Genomic DNA, 14637 nt, shown 5'->3' with positions numbered 1-14637 from the left:
GTGGTGGCGGCGGTAAGCCAGAGGAGACGAGAGAGAGGGAGAAGAGAGGGAGAAATGAGAAGATAGTACTCTTGGTCAAGCAAGCTACGGACAGAGGTAGCGAGGAAATGGAGGGGCAGGAAATGGAGGAGAGGAAAGGGACGGTGCGCCAACGAACTGACTGATGCGCTTCGTTGTACAGTACACCCACGCTGGCAATCTAAGGCTGTTGGATGCCGAGGCTGAGTGTTATCTGATTGACTGACCGACTGATTGGCTGACGGGATGATGGGAGTGTGGACGGGATGCAGAGTGAGGACGAGAGGAAAGATGGGACAGGCGGGCTGCGTGCGTGCGGCGCGCCTGCCTGCCTGCTTCTTTTCTCTTTTGCCTGTTGTCGTAGGTTGGAAGAGGGGAGTCGTCGTGGAGGAAGAGGGCCCAGCACACGCAATTGTCGCGTGCTGTCTTACAACGCAACACTTCCTTCGTCCTTCGGCGCTGGGTGGTGGGTGCGAGACAGACGTGACGTGACAGACGGCGATGGAATGATCTCGCAAAAGCTGACAAGAGTGTAGAAGAGAAGCACTGACGCGATTGCTCTTCCAACAGCTCGACCACGACACACTGAGTCGATTCTCCGCGGGGAAAGAAGCAGTGAAGTGGCTCAAGATACGACACGACGTGAGGCTCAGGGGGGCGCGGGTGGGACGGGACTATTGTTGACGCCTGACAGGCGGAATGACGGTTCAATGTGAATGTCTAGTCGATAAGTGGGTAGGTAGGTAAAAAGGTAGGTAGGTAGGTCGATTGGCCGTATTAAATCGTCTCGTCTCGTCTCGTCTCGTCTCGTCTGTCTCGTCTTCCCAGTTTGCCCGCCCACTTGCGTACAACAAGACTGGTGACTTCTCCACACGTCCCTGGTGCATGGACAACAATGCCAGACACAAGCCAAGGTACATTGACATTGCCACATCTCGACAGGCAGGCGCTCATTCACCCTTGGTGCTCTTGGCCGGCGTCCCACTCCTGCCCTCCCTGCGCCTCAAATGCGCCGGTCCACCGGACCGTCCACTCGCCGCCCTTCCCCTGCCCGCCTCATCGTCCTCGTCCTCGCCAATTTCAAAGGAATCCGTCAGCTCAATCAAGTCGTTAATGTCGCCGCCCATGCCCATGGGCATGCCGCCGCCCGCACCGCCGCCGGGCCTGTTGCCTCCCGAATTCCTGCCCACCGTCGCGCCGAGGCTGGGAGACTTGACCGTGGGCATGCTGCCCGCCGGCGGGACGAGGCTCGAGGCCTTTGTCGCGACTTTGCGCATCCAGCCCTCGATCGCGCCGCCCACCTGCTCCAGGTCGAAGCCGGTGCCGCTCGTGCTGCCGCCCACGCCGCCGACGCCAAAGACGGGCGTCGCGGAGCCCGAGATGCGCTCGCCGGGCCCTTCTCCGCCGGTCCCTTCGAGGTTGGCCGGATTCCAGGTCCCGAAGTAGTCTTTTCCTGGCGGTGGCGCGAGGCTGGGCAGATGTTGGCTAAACAGCTTGTTGAGGCCGTCTTGTGCCGGGCCCGGCTTGCGGACGTTTTTGTTGAAGGTGCCGACGCCTCCAGGGCCGTCCAGTTTGAACGATTGAGATATGGATGGCGTGCGGTTGTGCCGCTGCTGCGCCGTGATGCGTGATCCGCTCGACGTTGTCGATGTGGCCGTCTCGCTCCGCTGTAGGTCCAGTGATGCCGAAGGCGTGTGAGAAGGTCCCCCAACGCTACCACCAATGCTGTCCCGAGTCGTATCGCTGTAGGTCAGCGACTTTCGTCGTGCAGGCGGGAAGAATCCTAGGTCACGGCGGTGCAGACGCGCAATCTCAACAGGAGTGTCGCTGTTGGGGAATAGTGCCCAGCCTTCGGTGCGCCATGGAGGCTCCGTATTGTTGGACGAGGCAGCGGATTGGGAGAGGTTTGCGGAGGAGACGGACGCAGGTCCATGCCAGCCATTGGTTGGTAGGCTGGTGCTGTGAACGGTGGGGTATTCGTTTTTGGGTGTGGGGAGGAGGAGGTCGTCTTCTACGTTTGACTGCGTCTGCTGTTGCGGCTGGGGTTGTGGTTTGGGAGGCTCCGGCGCAGGCACCGGTTTCCCCTTGGTCCCGCAGGCATCAACTGGAATGACGAGGTGTCGTCGCGATTGTACAGTGTCGTTTGGCCACATGCGGTTTGCTTTTCGAATGACTGCGGCCTCGCAATTGTATTTGATTGTGATTCCGGCAAGTGTGTCCTCTGGCCGGACTCGGTGAATAAAGGCGAGAGCTTCTCGATCGTCGTGCTCGGTCGGCGGGGCAGAGGCCGATATTCTTTCGTCTGAATTCCTACGCTTGAATCGACCCGTAGCATCCATGTTCAAGTGCCCATTGGCTTGCAAGAGGTCCTTCCTCTTCATGGCTCTTACGACGCTGGCCCGGTCTTCCCCTGCTTCTGCGATCTTGGCTTCGCCCCGCGGACCCCATTCCGGAGGCACGCTGGACGTAGTCTTGCGGTTGTATGCGGAATCCAGAGGTCTCCTCCGTCTTGGTGACTCGGCCCCTCCAGCGGTGCTCCCAAGCAGGTTCGAGGCAAAGCCTGATAATGTGCTCCACGACACTGATAACGAGGAAAGCGGATCTTGCGCAAAGCCGGCAGGGCTCTGGCCACGAGCGGTAGATCCATTGTTATACGCCGACCGTGGTGCTGCGAGGGATGAGCCCGTTCTCGAGGGACCCGGGCTTGGTATGGGGGAGATGGACTGGGGAGAGAAAGGAGAAGCGTTGCGGCTGCCTTCGAGGCTGCGGACGGCGAATTCGTCCTCCTCCTCGAGGCCGGATAGAAGGCGTTTGTTCCGCGGACGCAGCGAGGACTCGGATGTCAGCTGGGAGGAAGACCGGCGGGTGGAATGCTCGGTGCTGGTGGGGTTCATGGCAGGAGGGAGGGAGTGCGGCAGCCGGCGGGGCGCGGTGGAGGAGCAGGCTGCGAGGTTGGAGGAGGGAATCTATGAAGATTACTGGCGAGCAGAGACAAAATCCATTCGTGGGCGGACCGATAAGGCTTTTTTGTTTTTTGGATGGAGGATGGTAGAGAAGCGCCTTGGGTTGGCGGCCTCCGGGTGAGACTACGTACCACGACGCAACGCACTCCTTGGCCGCCGACCTTACCGCATCCGAGAAAGCGCCACGGCCACGCCCACCACCAACCCACGTTCTCTGCATGTGGCCCGCCCTCCACTCTTTCTCCATCCTCCACTTCGACTGCAGTCGATCACGGCCTCAATTTCGGGCAACTCCATTGTTCCCGTCCTACAACACGTTGCTGGCGCGAAATCCGACGCCAGCTCGGCGCCGCCCGCCTGACAGACGTCATCGTTCCGCTCCCGCTAAAGTCCTCAACATTAAAGAATTACCATCATCCCTCAACTTTCATCGCTTGTTGGGGCTGCGATTCACAAACGTCGCCTCCCCACTCCTCCGCGAGTTTGGCCCCACTCGACATGTAAGCATAAATTGATTAGAGTACATCTCAATTCTCAGCCCCCTACCTACGCGTCCATGTGGAAGCCCTTGTCCAACTCTCCAGCCTCACCTCAGTACTCCCAGGCATAAGGACCTGGGACGCCCGGATCCTTGGTGACCAACTTGATGTCGAGACACAAGCCTTTTGGTTGATACCCGGGAATCTGCTGCACAATGTAAAGGGTGCCTGTATCATCAACCAAACAAGCCCGCCAGCCTTTGCCCCCGGTAAACACAAACTCGCCGTCCTTGTAGGCTCTGAACAGCCCGGGTCCTTCGTACGCGCCGTTGGGGATGAAGGCACTGTGTGGTATCGAGTACCCAAAGTCGCCCGACAGTTCAATCAATGCTTGCTGGCCTCCTGGGACAACCGTATCCTGCAACCAGTCAATCGTGCCCCCAAAAACCCACCGAATTACTCACCAAAGCGACACGCTTGGCAGGAAGGGCGCCAGGTTGTTGTCCAGCAAAGGCAGTGATGTTCTTGAAATCCAGGCAATTCGGAAGAGGCGGAGAAGGACATGTAATGTCTGGCTCCTGGCCGATGACAAACTTGGAGCCTTTCGCGTTGATGATTTTGCCGTCAATCATTTCAAAGTCCTTGCGCAACACCGCAACCTGGTAAGATGTTTCCAGCTGTGGCAGCTCAACAAGAAGATTGTCCTCGGTGCAGTTGTACTGCAAATCCGAGTAGCAGGACAGTCCGCATTTTTTGTATGCCTCACCAGCTACCACTGGGCACAAAAGGTCGTCAATGCAGGAATACTGGTCGACATTGTTAGAAAATTTCCGTTATTTTGTTCTCTTTCTTACCGACACGGCCTGGTAAGGCGCCAGCTGTGGTCCACAGTACAAAACTTCCTGGGCGGCCACCACACCAAGCAGCAAAGCACAGACGGCCGACGTTGCGAGAGGCTTCATGGTTAGACAGTGGATGATTTTCGTCTGAGACACGATAATCATCATCAGGCGCAAACACTCTTTTAAGCATGAGCGCAAAGGACGCGTCCGGATCTCCATCCTTGCCCGTCTTTCCCCCAGGCTCATTTTCTCGACCATTCTCACCAACCAGCGCAAGCAAAAACATACGAGGCTTGTTCGGTTAGCGGGAAGCTAAAACATCCCGAGTTGTTGACTTTGACGGTCCAAATACCCCTCCTTTGGATATTGAAGAGGCAAAATCGGGCCATATCTTGCTTTCCAGAATACGAGACAGGACGCGTGCTGCGACAGTTGTTGGCGTTTATCGACTGGCTGCTGTGTGTTTGAGGAGATGTCAGGAGCATGAGGATGAGTTTTCCGAAAACCGAGAGAGGAATTCAAACAGCTCCGGAACTCGCACCAAAATTGCGGTTTCTCCAGAAAGCTGGAAATTTAGCCGGCACGGACAAGGATGATGGTACATGGCGATACCAAGTCCAAGGTGGAGAGGCAGCGACTGCGTCTTCTTATCTGTGCCCAAAGGGTGGTGGCATGTCGACTGCGAGATGGACCGAGGAATCCGAGGCGGTTGATCTTTAAGGGCTTTTGCGCTTGAGAGGTTTAGTCTGCGGGGAGTTCATGTGGTTGGTTCGGTGAGAGTTGCCCAAGTCCAAAGCTCGTACAAGATTGTCAAGCATACACGGGGAGCTCCTTGGCAAAGACCAATTTTAGCTTCTTCGAGTCAGCCTTGCGCAAATGGGGTTGGATGATGTGCAAAGCCCGACGCCCGATGACGGGCGTGCGAGTTACCACACATGCCAAGTTTGTCGTCCCGCTTGCTCAAGACGTGGGGTTGTCGAGCAGGAATCCAGCATGTTTCGTCGAGGAATGCTAGAGCGTCATGCCGAAGACTTTGAGTGGTACGCGGCTCCAGGAATGAAGAAGCACATGTCGGAAGCGCATGCCATGGCGATCATGTTTTGACGTTCCACATGAAGCTGAAGATGCTTTGATGCTTCACGGGCAACAACGCGACGGCGGAGAGCTTGATCGCGTTGGGTGTTTGAGGAGATGTGGAAAGAGACTGGGAGCCCGATTTGAGAGACGGTATGAGAGAGCTGGAGAGACAAAAAACAAGACTGGAGATGGAGCTTGAAGTGGACGTAGCGATGGTGATAAATGTCGTGGTGTTGAGTCCCGTCGGCGTGCCCCAAGCTGTCAGTTCCGGCGCTATACCGGATTGGGTCAGCCCTATTTCTGGAGATCGTCATCGCCCCCACCTCCTTCCGCGGACGACGGACTCACACTCTCACTGCGCCATCACTGTTGCCTACCGACGCGATCCTTCGACGCATCTCTTCAAACACTACTTCTGACAGCCCTCCCCTGGATTTGTCCTTTTCTTCTTCTCATTCCTCTCGTCTTGATTTCTTGTCTTCTACAAACTCACTGCACCTGCGCTACTGACCCGTTTCATCCCGTTGCCTCTCCTTGATCTGTCTTCATCATGGGCGTATCCGACCGCCTCATGCACCACGCGGTGCGTCGCGGAGTCGAGTTCGCTCAGGCTCACCACAACCAGCCCTCGGACGCTGAAGGCCCAAAGATTTCGACGGGCTCTCTCATTATTCTCTACTCCACAGCTGTCGCCCTCGTCGTCTTTTATGCTTTGGTGCGTTACTCTCACAACCCATCCAAGACGAGCTGCTGACAGCCTCAAGGTGCAATACACACTCCGCCATGTCGTTTCCACTCTCTGCATCATCGAGACCCCCGCGACTGCCGTCACCATCACTGTCGCCGACGCCGACGACGATGAAGCCCGCGTCGATCTGTCTGACAAAGAGGCTGAGGCGCAGGCCTTCCTCGGTGGCGCGCTCCCCAAGATGACCGTCGTCAACACCAAGCCCATCACGTCCAAGATCCGCTCCACCATCAAGCACATTACGAGCCAAGCTGGATGGACCGCTCGCTTCCGCGGTATGGTCTTTGGCCTGGTCTACGTCATGACCGTGGGCGCTACGTCGTCGGTGCTCAACCTGGTCGTTCCTCACATTGTCCTGCCCGTCCGCTTGATCCTCAACAGCATCCTTGTGGCCATCATCACTGCGCCGATGCACATGATCTGGACCCATGCGACTATTGCCATGCCCGGCAAGAGCTTCGGCCTTCGCTACCAAGCCATCAAGGGTTCCTACAAGCAGCTCTGGCTCCCGGCCATGGTGTACGAGGCTGTCCAGCTCCTCGTCTTCTTCCAGGCCGGCTGCAGCGGCCAGCTCGTCCAGCGCGACCTCGCCCGCGTCTCCAACACCGACCTCGCCAACTCCGCCAGGACGCTGGCCGGCTTCCGCATCGCCGGCGTGATTGGCGCTCTCGTGACCGTCGCCCTCTTCGTCGTCCTGCCCGCCAAGGTGCAGCTCGTCCGCGTCGAGGCGTCGATGCTCCCCGAAGACGACGACACGATTGTGCCCTTCGACCGCACCTTTGACGGCAAGGTGGTGCCCAAGATCCTCGGCGGCAGCGGCGCCGTCGGCTTCATGGAGGCGTGGCGCAGCTTCAACAAGGAGGCGCGCCTCCGCCTCATCAAGCTCTACGTCAAGATCTTCATGATCTCGACGGCCATCTTCTTCGTCGCCGTGCACGTCATGGCGTTTGAATTCTGGGCGCTTGCCGGCGACGCCGCAAAGAACTTTGTCGTCTTGGCCCACGCCCAGCTCCAGCAGGCTGCGCAGAACCAGTAAGCCTGGACAGAACAGGACAAACCAAATCCTCCTCTCATCATAAATCTTTGCATGCCGGTTTGGACACATAGGTATGGGTACGATACAGGATAGGTGGTACAATACCAACCGGACCGAGGCGGGCGTTGCGGCGGCGGCTGTGAGGTCTCGAGAGATTGGAATAGTTTGCGTGTCTTGTCTTCGTGTGATTTTTTCCTTTTTGGCAACCCGTGTACATGTACTTTTGGTGGAGTGATGGGGCGTGGTGGCGAGTACTAGTAGCGTAGCTAGCTGCTTTGCTTTGTGTAATTTTGGCAACACAACATATGAAACATCTACACACGATGAATTTGGGACCGCTGCAATTGTGAAAGTGCAATGACCGTTAGGTGTTGGTGGTGATGGTGCTGCTCTGGTACATCGAAAAGACGTAGCAAAGAAAAGAGAAATACGAGTTCAAGTCATGACCGCGGCGCCGTCATCATCTCGTGTACAGACATATCGGACGTAAAAGTTTTTCTTTGCTCATATTGCTTCGTCTGTTTCGTTTTTGCTCGTATTGTGTACAAGCAAGGGGAAAAAGTTAAAACACACCCGGAGTATGTGTAAGTGTTGAGTGTTGACAGGTATATATCCACCCAAACCTGCCCAAAGCTACTCCAAGGGAAACGCTGACACGCTGACGCAAAGGGGAGGGGGAGGGAATATGTACAGAGGAGATGGAACGGGAAAGGGGACATGAAATGGAAAGATCCGCCAATATGATCGCGCCAAAAGGGGGAAGAGAAAAGATGGGGAAGCAGATAATAACCAAACAAAAATTCCTCCCGTCGCTGCGCTGGCTCGGCTTCAACTCGACAACCAAGATGAAAAAAAAAAGAAAAAAAAAACAATCGTCGCAAACATTCTCATCCTCGCCCTTGGCACCAGCCCCAGTGCCAGTACCAGTGCCAGTACCAGTGCTAAGGGGCAAGCAACCTCACACCTCAACACCACACGTCAATACTTCTCGCCCGGCGCCGACATCTCAATGCACTTGCCGAGCAGGCGACTCGCCTCGTGCAGCAGCTCCCAGCGCGTCTTGACAAACATATCCCTCAACAACACCAACAAGCCAATGCACGCATTGCGATCACGAATCTTGACGAGCTCATCCGGCGCCGCGACGCCGCCGACGCGGCGCAAAAAACCGCGCATGTCGCGCACCAGCGCCTCGCGGGAAGCCAGGTCGTCGTAGGGGGCGGCGAGGGGCCCGTCGAGGGCGAAGCCGTAGGCCCACACGATGAGGGCTGCGAAGTACAGCACCCAGGGCCGGTTGAGCAAAAAGTCTTCGCGCGCGCTGTACGTGAAGCCGGCGGCCGTGTCGGGCGTTTGCGGGCCGCCGCCGCTGATGGTTGCGTGCTGGTGCGCGGCGCGCGAGCTGCTGCTGAGCGACGGCGACGACGCGCTGCGGTGGTCCGCCGGCAGCAGCACCTGGCTGAGGAAGCGCAGCGCGTAGAAGGTCGCGTCGCGCGCCCGCGCTGATGGCGCCCAGTGCTCCTTCATGCGCCGCTGCGCCGCCGCGTAGTCCTGCGGTCCGATGTTGCGGCCCAGCAGGCGCGTCGCCCCCGCGTAGATCTGGCAGTCGACAATGTCGACGTGCATGGCCATGTGCGCCAGGTGGTGCAGCACGGTGCGGCTCTCAAAGACGTTTTCGTCAATGATGCCCGTGTTGTACGTGTACGCCGACGGCGGCGACGAGAGGTCGCCGTTTTTGGCCAGTGATGTGTCGAAGTCTTGCTTCCAAAAGTCGAACGCCCGCGTCAGGCTCCCCCGCCACTTGTCGCGGCCGCCGAGTGCTTGCGAGGCGCCGAGAGAGCTGACTTGGAGGTCGCGCTGTGTCATGTGCCAGCTCACGCTCAGCAGTCCTGCCATGAGAATGGTGCGGCCGAACGAGTTTGTCCGGACGGCTTGCCCGCTCAGCGTCTTCTTGAGGCCGTCGAGGAAGGTGATGGGCTTGATCCCATTGCTCCGAAGGCTCGACTCGACTCTTCCCACCTCTTGTGCGCTGGTAGCCGACCACAGTGCCTCGTCACACGGGAGCGGCAGCCGCATCTCATGCGCAACCATGACGGCAGAGTGGCCAAACATTGTTGCGTGAATCGAGTCAATCACGAAAGCCGCAAAGGCTGCTCGCCTCGTCGCTTCATTCGTGATCCACTGATCCCACCACTCCTCTTGTGCCGTCGTGGCCGAAACGGAGCCGTTCCTGCTGTCTTTTGCGCTGGGCGGCGAGTCCAGTGGTGACCTGCCAATCAAAGAGCTTCCTCTTCGCATCAATGTCAGAGTGGTCGCATGATGAATGTGCGCACGCTCGTGGAGTGGCCGTGTGGAATACATCTTTTCAAAGCACTCCAGTAGGATTAGTGCTTGAAATACCCAAAGCTTTGCCGGGGGCCTAAAGTCAGCATCCATGAATATTTCCCACCTGAGATGCCATGCAATGAAATTTGCAAGTTCAGAGCACGTCGTCGTAACGTCTAGACCAAAGCTCTTTTCCAAGCAAGACGCCCCGAGCGCCATCATTGCCAAGAGGAGCAGCGGTGGACAGCTTGCGGCATTGAATGTCGGCCGGTGGAGTATGGGAAGTTGAGTGTGAAAGTGGACCCAATATGAGCCGATATATGTCTGCATCATCTTGAGGCTGAGTACGTGATCGTCATCGTCCTTGTTGCCTTCCAGGAATTCTTCCTTGTGCTTCTTGACAGGCTGGTGATGAGTTTCGTTGAAGCGCGCCTCTACCAAGTCCAGGAGCTGCTGTCGTTTCTCCTCTGACAAGGCTGATTCTGGTAGACTGGTGTCGAGAATGCTGCTTACTGACATGGGCTGATGAGGTGGTGCGGGTTGGTTGTAGTATGCATTTGCGTTTGCGTCGAAGCCGAAAAAAGGGGTGGGCATGCCGAAATTGGAGCCAGCCCCCATATTTGGTACGGTTCCTGAAGAGTATGCCATTGGTGATTGGCCGGGACCAAAGCTGGACTCGTTGAATAACCATGCGGTAAAGTCGTCGGCCATGGCAAATGGCGAGCGGCTGTAGCCTTCTCCTCCAAATACTGGCATCGAGTAGTTTGGTGCAAAGTTGTCCAGCATCTGGACTTCGGCTGGATTGTTGATTGAAGCTGCTGACTCCACTCCATGCATATTGTTTGCAGAGGGCACGACGAAGTTTTGCGAGCTTGCTTGTGCAGACTGTACAGTGGCGAATCCTGGCGGGGGGAGAGTGGAAGCATTTTGCGCCATATTCTTTCCCTGGCCTTGGTATCCCGAAGATGAGCTGGAATGTGTGGCCGTGATTGAACCCGTGGCAAATGGAGAACTCATGTTGACCGTCTGGACGGCTCCTCCTTTATGCATTTGCGGTGAAGTGAATCCTTGGGGATTTTGATGGGGAGAAAACGGAGGTCCCGAGTTGCTATTGTCGAAACTAGCTGATCGCTGGGAGGTGCCGTAGCTGGATGAGCTTCGATGCCGCGCATCTTGCATGGGCATATTGGTTCCCCAAGCATCGATGCTGCTCCGCCGCGTCGAAGGGCTTCCTGGTACGCCGACTGAAGATTGTAATGGGGTGTTGAAGTGCCCTGTCCCCAGCCTTGCTGATGGTCCCACTGCATTGGCAGGCGATTGTGCCATGTACGACGGATCGCCGACTGGCTGATTCTGAGACTTGTTCAGCATGGTCCTGTAGATATGAGTTTGTCCACCCACCAGCGGCGAAGTGTCGGTCTTGACCATTTTTGCGTTTCGGTTGGCCATGGCGCTTGCAACAATTGGGTTGATGTTGTGCAAAAACGTATCCTTTCGCAGCAACTGCGATCCCCTTGCGGTATGTCTCTCCTTGTGTCTAGCACACAGGTCCTGTCTAACAAATGAACGGTGGCAGTCGGGGAAATCGCAATAGTATATTTGTTTTGGGTTATCTGTCCTTGTTAGCGCGAGCTCAGTAATCGACAAAGATTCGGCCCACGATTCAATTGATGCCTGTACAAATGCTCCGCTCTCGAATAACTCTTTCCGCAACCTTCGTGCGGACATTCAAACTTCTTGTCCAAGCCCTTGCGGCTCCGTCTTCGCTTTCGCGAGTTTCCGGGAGTGGCATCGTCGCCAGCCTTGATGTGGCCGTCTTGGTCCTCGGCGCTTTCGTCTTCTCTGTCGCGGCGGCGGCCTCGGCTCTGGTCGGAGTTGGGGCTCGCCATGTCTTGAGGCTGGGGGGATGATTGCGACGGGGCGTGCGTGGATAGCGACAATTGCACGTTGGACGGGTTGCCGAATGCGAGCGGATTTCCTGCCTGTGGTGGCAGTATCTGCGCCGTCATAGCTCGCGTGACGTCGCAAGAGGTAGAGGTCGTCCAAAGCTGTCTCACCCGTGGGTAGCCGCGCGGATGGTGGTTCTGGCGAGGTCGCGGGGAGGGGCAAGAGCGGAGTTTGGCGTTCGGGTAGCACGTCGACCCACACTCTGGGGAAGTTGTCGCTTGGTGGTACAAAACAGGAGGTTGGCGATGGGATGAAGCGTGGGCCAGAGAGCAGGAGGGCGAGGACGGTGGGGCGTCGTGGATAAGAGAAGAGAGCGAGCGCAAGACTGGGGACGAGGACTAGCGCAGGTTGACGTCTGGGACTGGGGCGAGACTGGGGACAGGGAAGGAGGATATCGAGGCCAAGACAGGGTCCTGGGAGACTTTTTTGGAGTTGTTTGTCGTCGATGGTCGATGGATGGACGTCTGGGTCTGGGACCGGGCGATGTCGATCCGGTGGCTCGTGCCGCAGAGCGTGGGGAGAGCCAGACTTGTCTTCAACATCAGGGACGGCGGCGGCCAAGGAAGCATTCCCGCCGCATCCGCGAATAAAACGACACTACCGCTCTCCCAGGGCCTCCCTGCCCGTCACCTCCGGCCAAGGCCCAACGCTCTCGCTCCCCCACAGTCCGCGGGATGCGTGGGGATCGTGTGGGGACGACGTTTCCATCATCATCGTCATCTGCATCTTGTCATCAACTCCATCTCCATCTCCACAGTCTCCATTATCAGATCCCGTCGGATACGATACTCCACGTGCTGCCCTTCACCGTTGGTTCGTTTCGGTCCGCCTTGCCTCGGTCAAGATAACCCATCACCATTTCGGCCTGCCTTTTTTGCTTTTCCACCACCGCAAGCCACCATCTCCCAACGCATCCCTGTGCATCTCCAAAGTCTTCACACATGAGCCCCTGACCATTGCAGTACACGTAAAAGCCACTATCAGTCCCGTCCGATGACTGTCCAGCGGCGCCACAGGACTTGTGGCAATCCATCTTGGACATGGAGAACAACATGATTCAATATGTGGTCGACTGATGGCCATTTGCTGCGTTTCACACACTCATGTCGACACGGCTCAAGGATGACTGCTCGCCCTGGATTTTTGGAAATTGACGAATTGCCAGCCCAAGCAGCTCCTCGTGCATCGGATTTTGTCCAGTTTCTCGGCCGCAGACAGTTTCGGACTCCATGTCGGGCGTGGGGCCAACAAGGTAAGCCAGATTCATGCAAGACAATGTGCATTCTGCTCGTCAGGAACAACCTAGAATCGGAGCTGGGCACGCAGATGGCATTGCTTGAGCAACCATCATTCCGATCAAGCTTTCTTGGAAAGATGTTATCGAGGTGGATGGTGTCAAAGATTTTCAAATCTGGACAGAGATTGCAAAGACGTGGGGTCGAGTATTCGGATTCGGGTTTGAGGCTTCTCCGAGTTGTTGGTCCGTCTTGATTCAGCGCTTGGCCGAGCTGGAAATCTGGAGATGTCGAGCTGGAGAGGTCGATGGATCAAAGTTGAACCCTCGAGTGGTACCAGTCCGATGGATTTCCGCCCCGAGCCAGTGGTTCACCGCCCCAGCCGACTTCGGCTCCACACAAATTCTGACGTCGGCGTCGGCACCGCCGGCATGACATAAGACTGGTGGACCGAGCATCGAGCATCACGTCTCCCTACAACAACTTTCTCTCTCTACCTCTTCATCTCACCGACAATGGCAGATTCCGCACCGCCAAACGCAAGCTTGGGGACCCGCTTGAAGTTCGCTCTGCGGCCGAAAAAGAGTCGGAGCCGCCTTGCCAAGAAGCCGCCGCCAGAGCACATGAGCCCCGACCTTGTTCGCCTAAACAGTGAGGCTTCCCGACCTCAAACGGCCAAATCGGTTCACTACCATGATGGCTCGACGCGTGCCGCCCCCGACCTCATTGACAAGTCGACCGGGGAGCGCAAGGACATTACCGCTCTCTTGCATGGTCTGCAAGACAATTCTGAATCAGGAGAACATGGATACTACACCGAGCACGACGAGAACCGCAAGCCTGGCGAGCCTCTGGTCGCGAGTCTATCTTCGAATCTGTGGATGAAAATTGTTGACTTCCTGCCACTCAGCGACGCCGCCAGCTTAGCCTTTGCGACAAAGGTGCTTTTCCAAAAGATTGGACCTGGACCCTGGGAGAATCTAAGGTTAGAAGAAAACCATCAGCATAGGGCTGAATTTTTGGCTCGGCTGGACCGCTCCATGCCTAGGCACCTCTTGTGCTTTCCATGCGCAAAGTTCCACTTGCGCATCCAACCTGGTCAGGAAACGCTCAAGCCGCCCAACATCCTCAACCCGCTGTTCGAATGTCCAAATGCGCAGAATCCTCTGCTCCCTCCTTCACGCCTCCGCCTCACTCCACACCGGAACCTCCCGTTTACTTTTGTCCAGCTGGTGATGCGGGCCCATCGATATGGACCCCGGTACGGCATCCCATGCGAGGAGCTGTTTAGACGCTGGAGGGACCCCGAAAGCGGTTGGTCGCATCAAACGCGCTACCATGTCGTCAAGGGCCACCTGCTGTTGCGAGTCATCAGCCAGAGCTTTGCGACTCCAGGTCTTCCACCCTCGGGCCAGCGCACGCTCCTCTTTTCGCGCGAGGACTACACGCCGTACTTTTCCGTATGCGCACACTGGAAGGACGGAGAGCTGACGAATCTCTGCAAATGCGCGCTGAACCACCTCCCCAAGGAACAGGCTGGGAATGGCCCCGAGCAGCAGCTCCAGCGCCGCATCGACACGGTGCGCAAAGCCAGCGCGCCTCTGACGGCGCTGCGGGCAGCCAGCCAGTGTCCCGAGTGTCGGTCCATAAGGCGGTGCCCGGAATGCCCGACAGAGTACCTCGTGGAGCTGAAGCTGGCCGAGGACAAGAGCGACAAGGCCCAAAAGTTCAAACAAGCTATTTCGGTAACGCGATGGAGCGACCTTGGGGATGGGACGACGCCAGCCACACCCGAGTGGGCAGCATGCAAGGGCGACAACGAAGAGTACGACTCGTTCAAGGCGATTGGGAGGCGCGCCATCTCGGGTACCTTTGAGTCGCAGACGGGCGACTTCATCCCGGGCCAACGAGTGCGCTCGCTGAACCCAAAGAACCAAAAGAAAGGCGACGAGGGCCACAGTTGGTACTGA

General features: G+C 57.1%; 6 protein-coding genes across 6 annotated transcripts; 3 read left to right on the top strand and 3 right to left on the bottom strand.

Annotated features, from left to right (window-relative positions):
• Positions 1 to 807: 807 nt before the first annotated feature.
• Positions 808 to 3140, bottom strand: BKA78DRAFT_320961 (uncharacterized protein). Its single transcript, XM_066888987.1, has one exon. It carries the CDS (start codon positions 2910 to 2912, stop codon positions 969 to 971), a length of 1944 nt encoding a protein of 647 aa, XP_066742200.1. The 5' UTR covers positions 2913 to 3140; the 3' UTR covers positions 808 to 968.
• A 432-nt stretch (positions 3141 to 3572) lies between these two features.
• Positions 3573 to 4422, bottom strand: BKA78DRAFT_355127 (uncharacterized protein; the record flags this gene model as incomplete). The annotated part of the gene is made up of 3 exons (XM_066891847.1): positions 3573 to 3878; positions 3925 to 4266; positions 4315 to 4422. The coding sequence occupies 3 exons, from the start codon at positions 4420 to 4422 to the stop codon at positions 3573 to 3575; spliced, it is 756 nt and encodes a 251-aa protein (XP_066742199.1).
• Positions 4423 to 5712: 1290 nt separating this feature from the next.
• BKA78DRAFT_286220 (uncharacterized protein) lies at positions 5713 to 7491 on the top strand. Its single transcript, XM_066885709.1, has 2 exons — positions 5713 to 6094; positions 6144 to 7491. Exons 1-2 carry the CDS (start codon positions 5930 to 5932, stop codon positions 7161 to 7163), a joined length of 1185 nt encoding a protein of 394 aa, XP_066742198.1. The 5' UTR covers positions 5713 to 5929; the 3' UTR covers positions 7164 to 7491.
• Positions 7492 to 8141: 650 nt separating this feature from the next.
• BKA78DRAFT_355125 (fungal-specific transcription factor domain-containing protein) lies at positions 8142 to 11374 on the bottom strand (the record flags this gene model as incomplete). Its single annotated transcript, XM_066891846.1, has 3 exons — positions 8142 to 10838; positions 10887 to 11098; positions 11200 to 11374. The coding sequence occupies 3 exons, from the start codon at positions 11372 to 11374 to the stop codon at positions 8142 to 8144; spliced, it is 3084 nt and encodes a 1027-aa protein (XP_066742197.1).
• Positions 11375 to 11685: 311 nt separating this feature from the next.
• BKA78DRAFT_180339 (uncharacterized protein) lies at positions 11686 to 12477 on the top strand. The gene has a single exon (XM_066883407.1). It carries the CDS (start codon positions 11878 to 11880, stop codon positions 12427 to 12429), a length of 552 nt encoding a protein of 183 aa, XP_066742196.1. The 5' UTR covers positions 11686 to 11877; the 3' UTR covers positions 12430 to 12477.
• Positions 12478 to 13290: 813 nt separating this feature from the next.
• BKA78DRAFT_254522 (uncharacterized protein) lies at positions 13291 to 14637 on the top strand (the record flags this gene model as incomplete). Its single annotated transcript, XM_066884910.1, has 1 exon — positions 13291 to 14637. One exon carries the CDS (start codon positions 13291 to 13293, stop codon positions 14635 to 14637), a length of 1347 nt encoding a protein of 448 aa, XP_066742195.1.

The sequence above is a fragment of the Phyllosticta capitalensis genome (assembly GCF_038381095.1).
Source record: "Phyllosticta capitalensis strain CBS 128856 chromosome Unknown BKA78scaffold_8, whole genome shotgun sequence".
Classification (NCBI taxonomy): domain Eukaryota; kingdom Fungi; phylum Ascomycota; class Dothideomycetes; order Botryosphaeriales; family Phyllostictaceae; genus Phyllosticta; species Phyllosticta capitalensis.
The sequence above is the reverse complement of the archived record's forward strand: the minus strand, read 5'-3'. Positions and strand labels throughout refer to the sequence as shown.

Bases quoted from the DNA above. Each gene is read 5' to 3' on its own strand.
- BKA78DRAFT_320961 (XM_066888987.1), bottom strand. From the start codon at position 2,912: ATGAACCCCACCAGCACCGAGCATTCCACCCGCCGGTCTTCCTCCCAG.
- BKA78DRAFT_286220 (XM_066885709.1), top strand. From the start codon at position 5,930: ATGGGCGTATCCGACCGCCTCATGCACCACGCGGTGCGTCGCGGAGTC. The intron at 6,095-6,143 runs GTGCGTTACTCT...GACAGCCTCAAG, and splicing joins TCGTCGTCTTTTATGCTTTG to GTGCAATACACACTCCGCCA.
- BKA78DRAFT_180339 (XM_066883407.1), top strand. From the start codon at position 11,878: ATGGTCGATGGATGGACGTCTGGGTCTGGGACCGGGCGATGTCGATCC.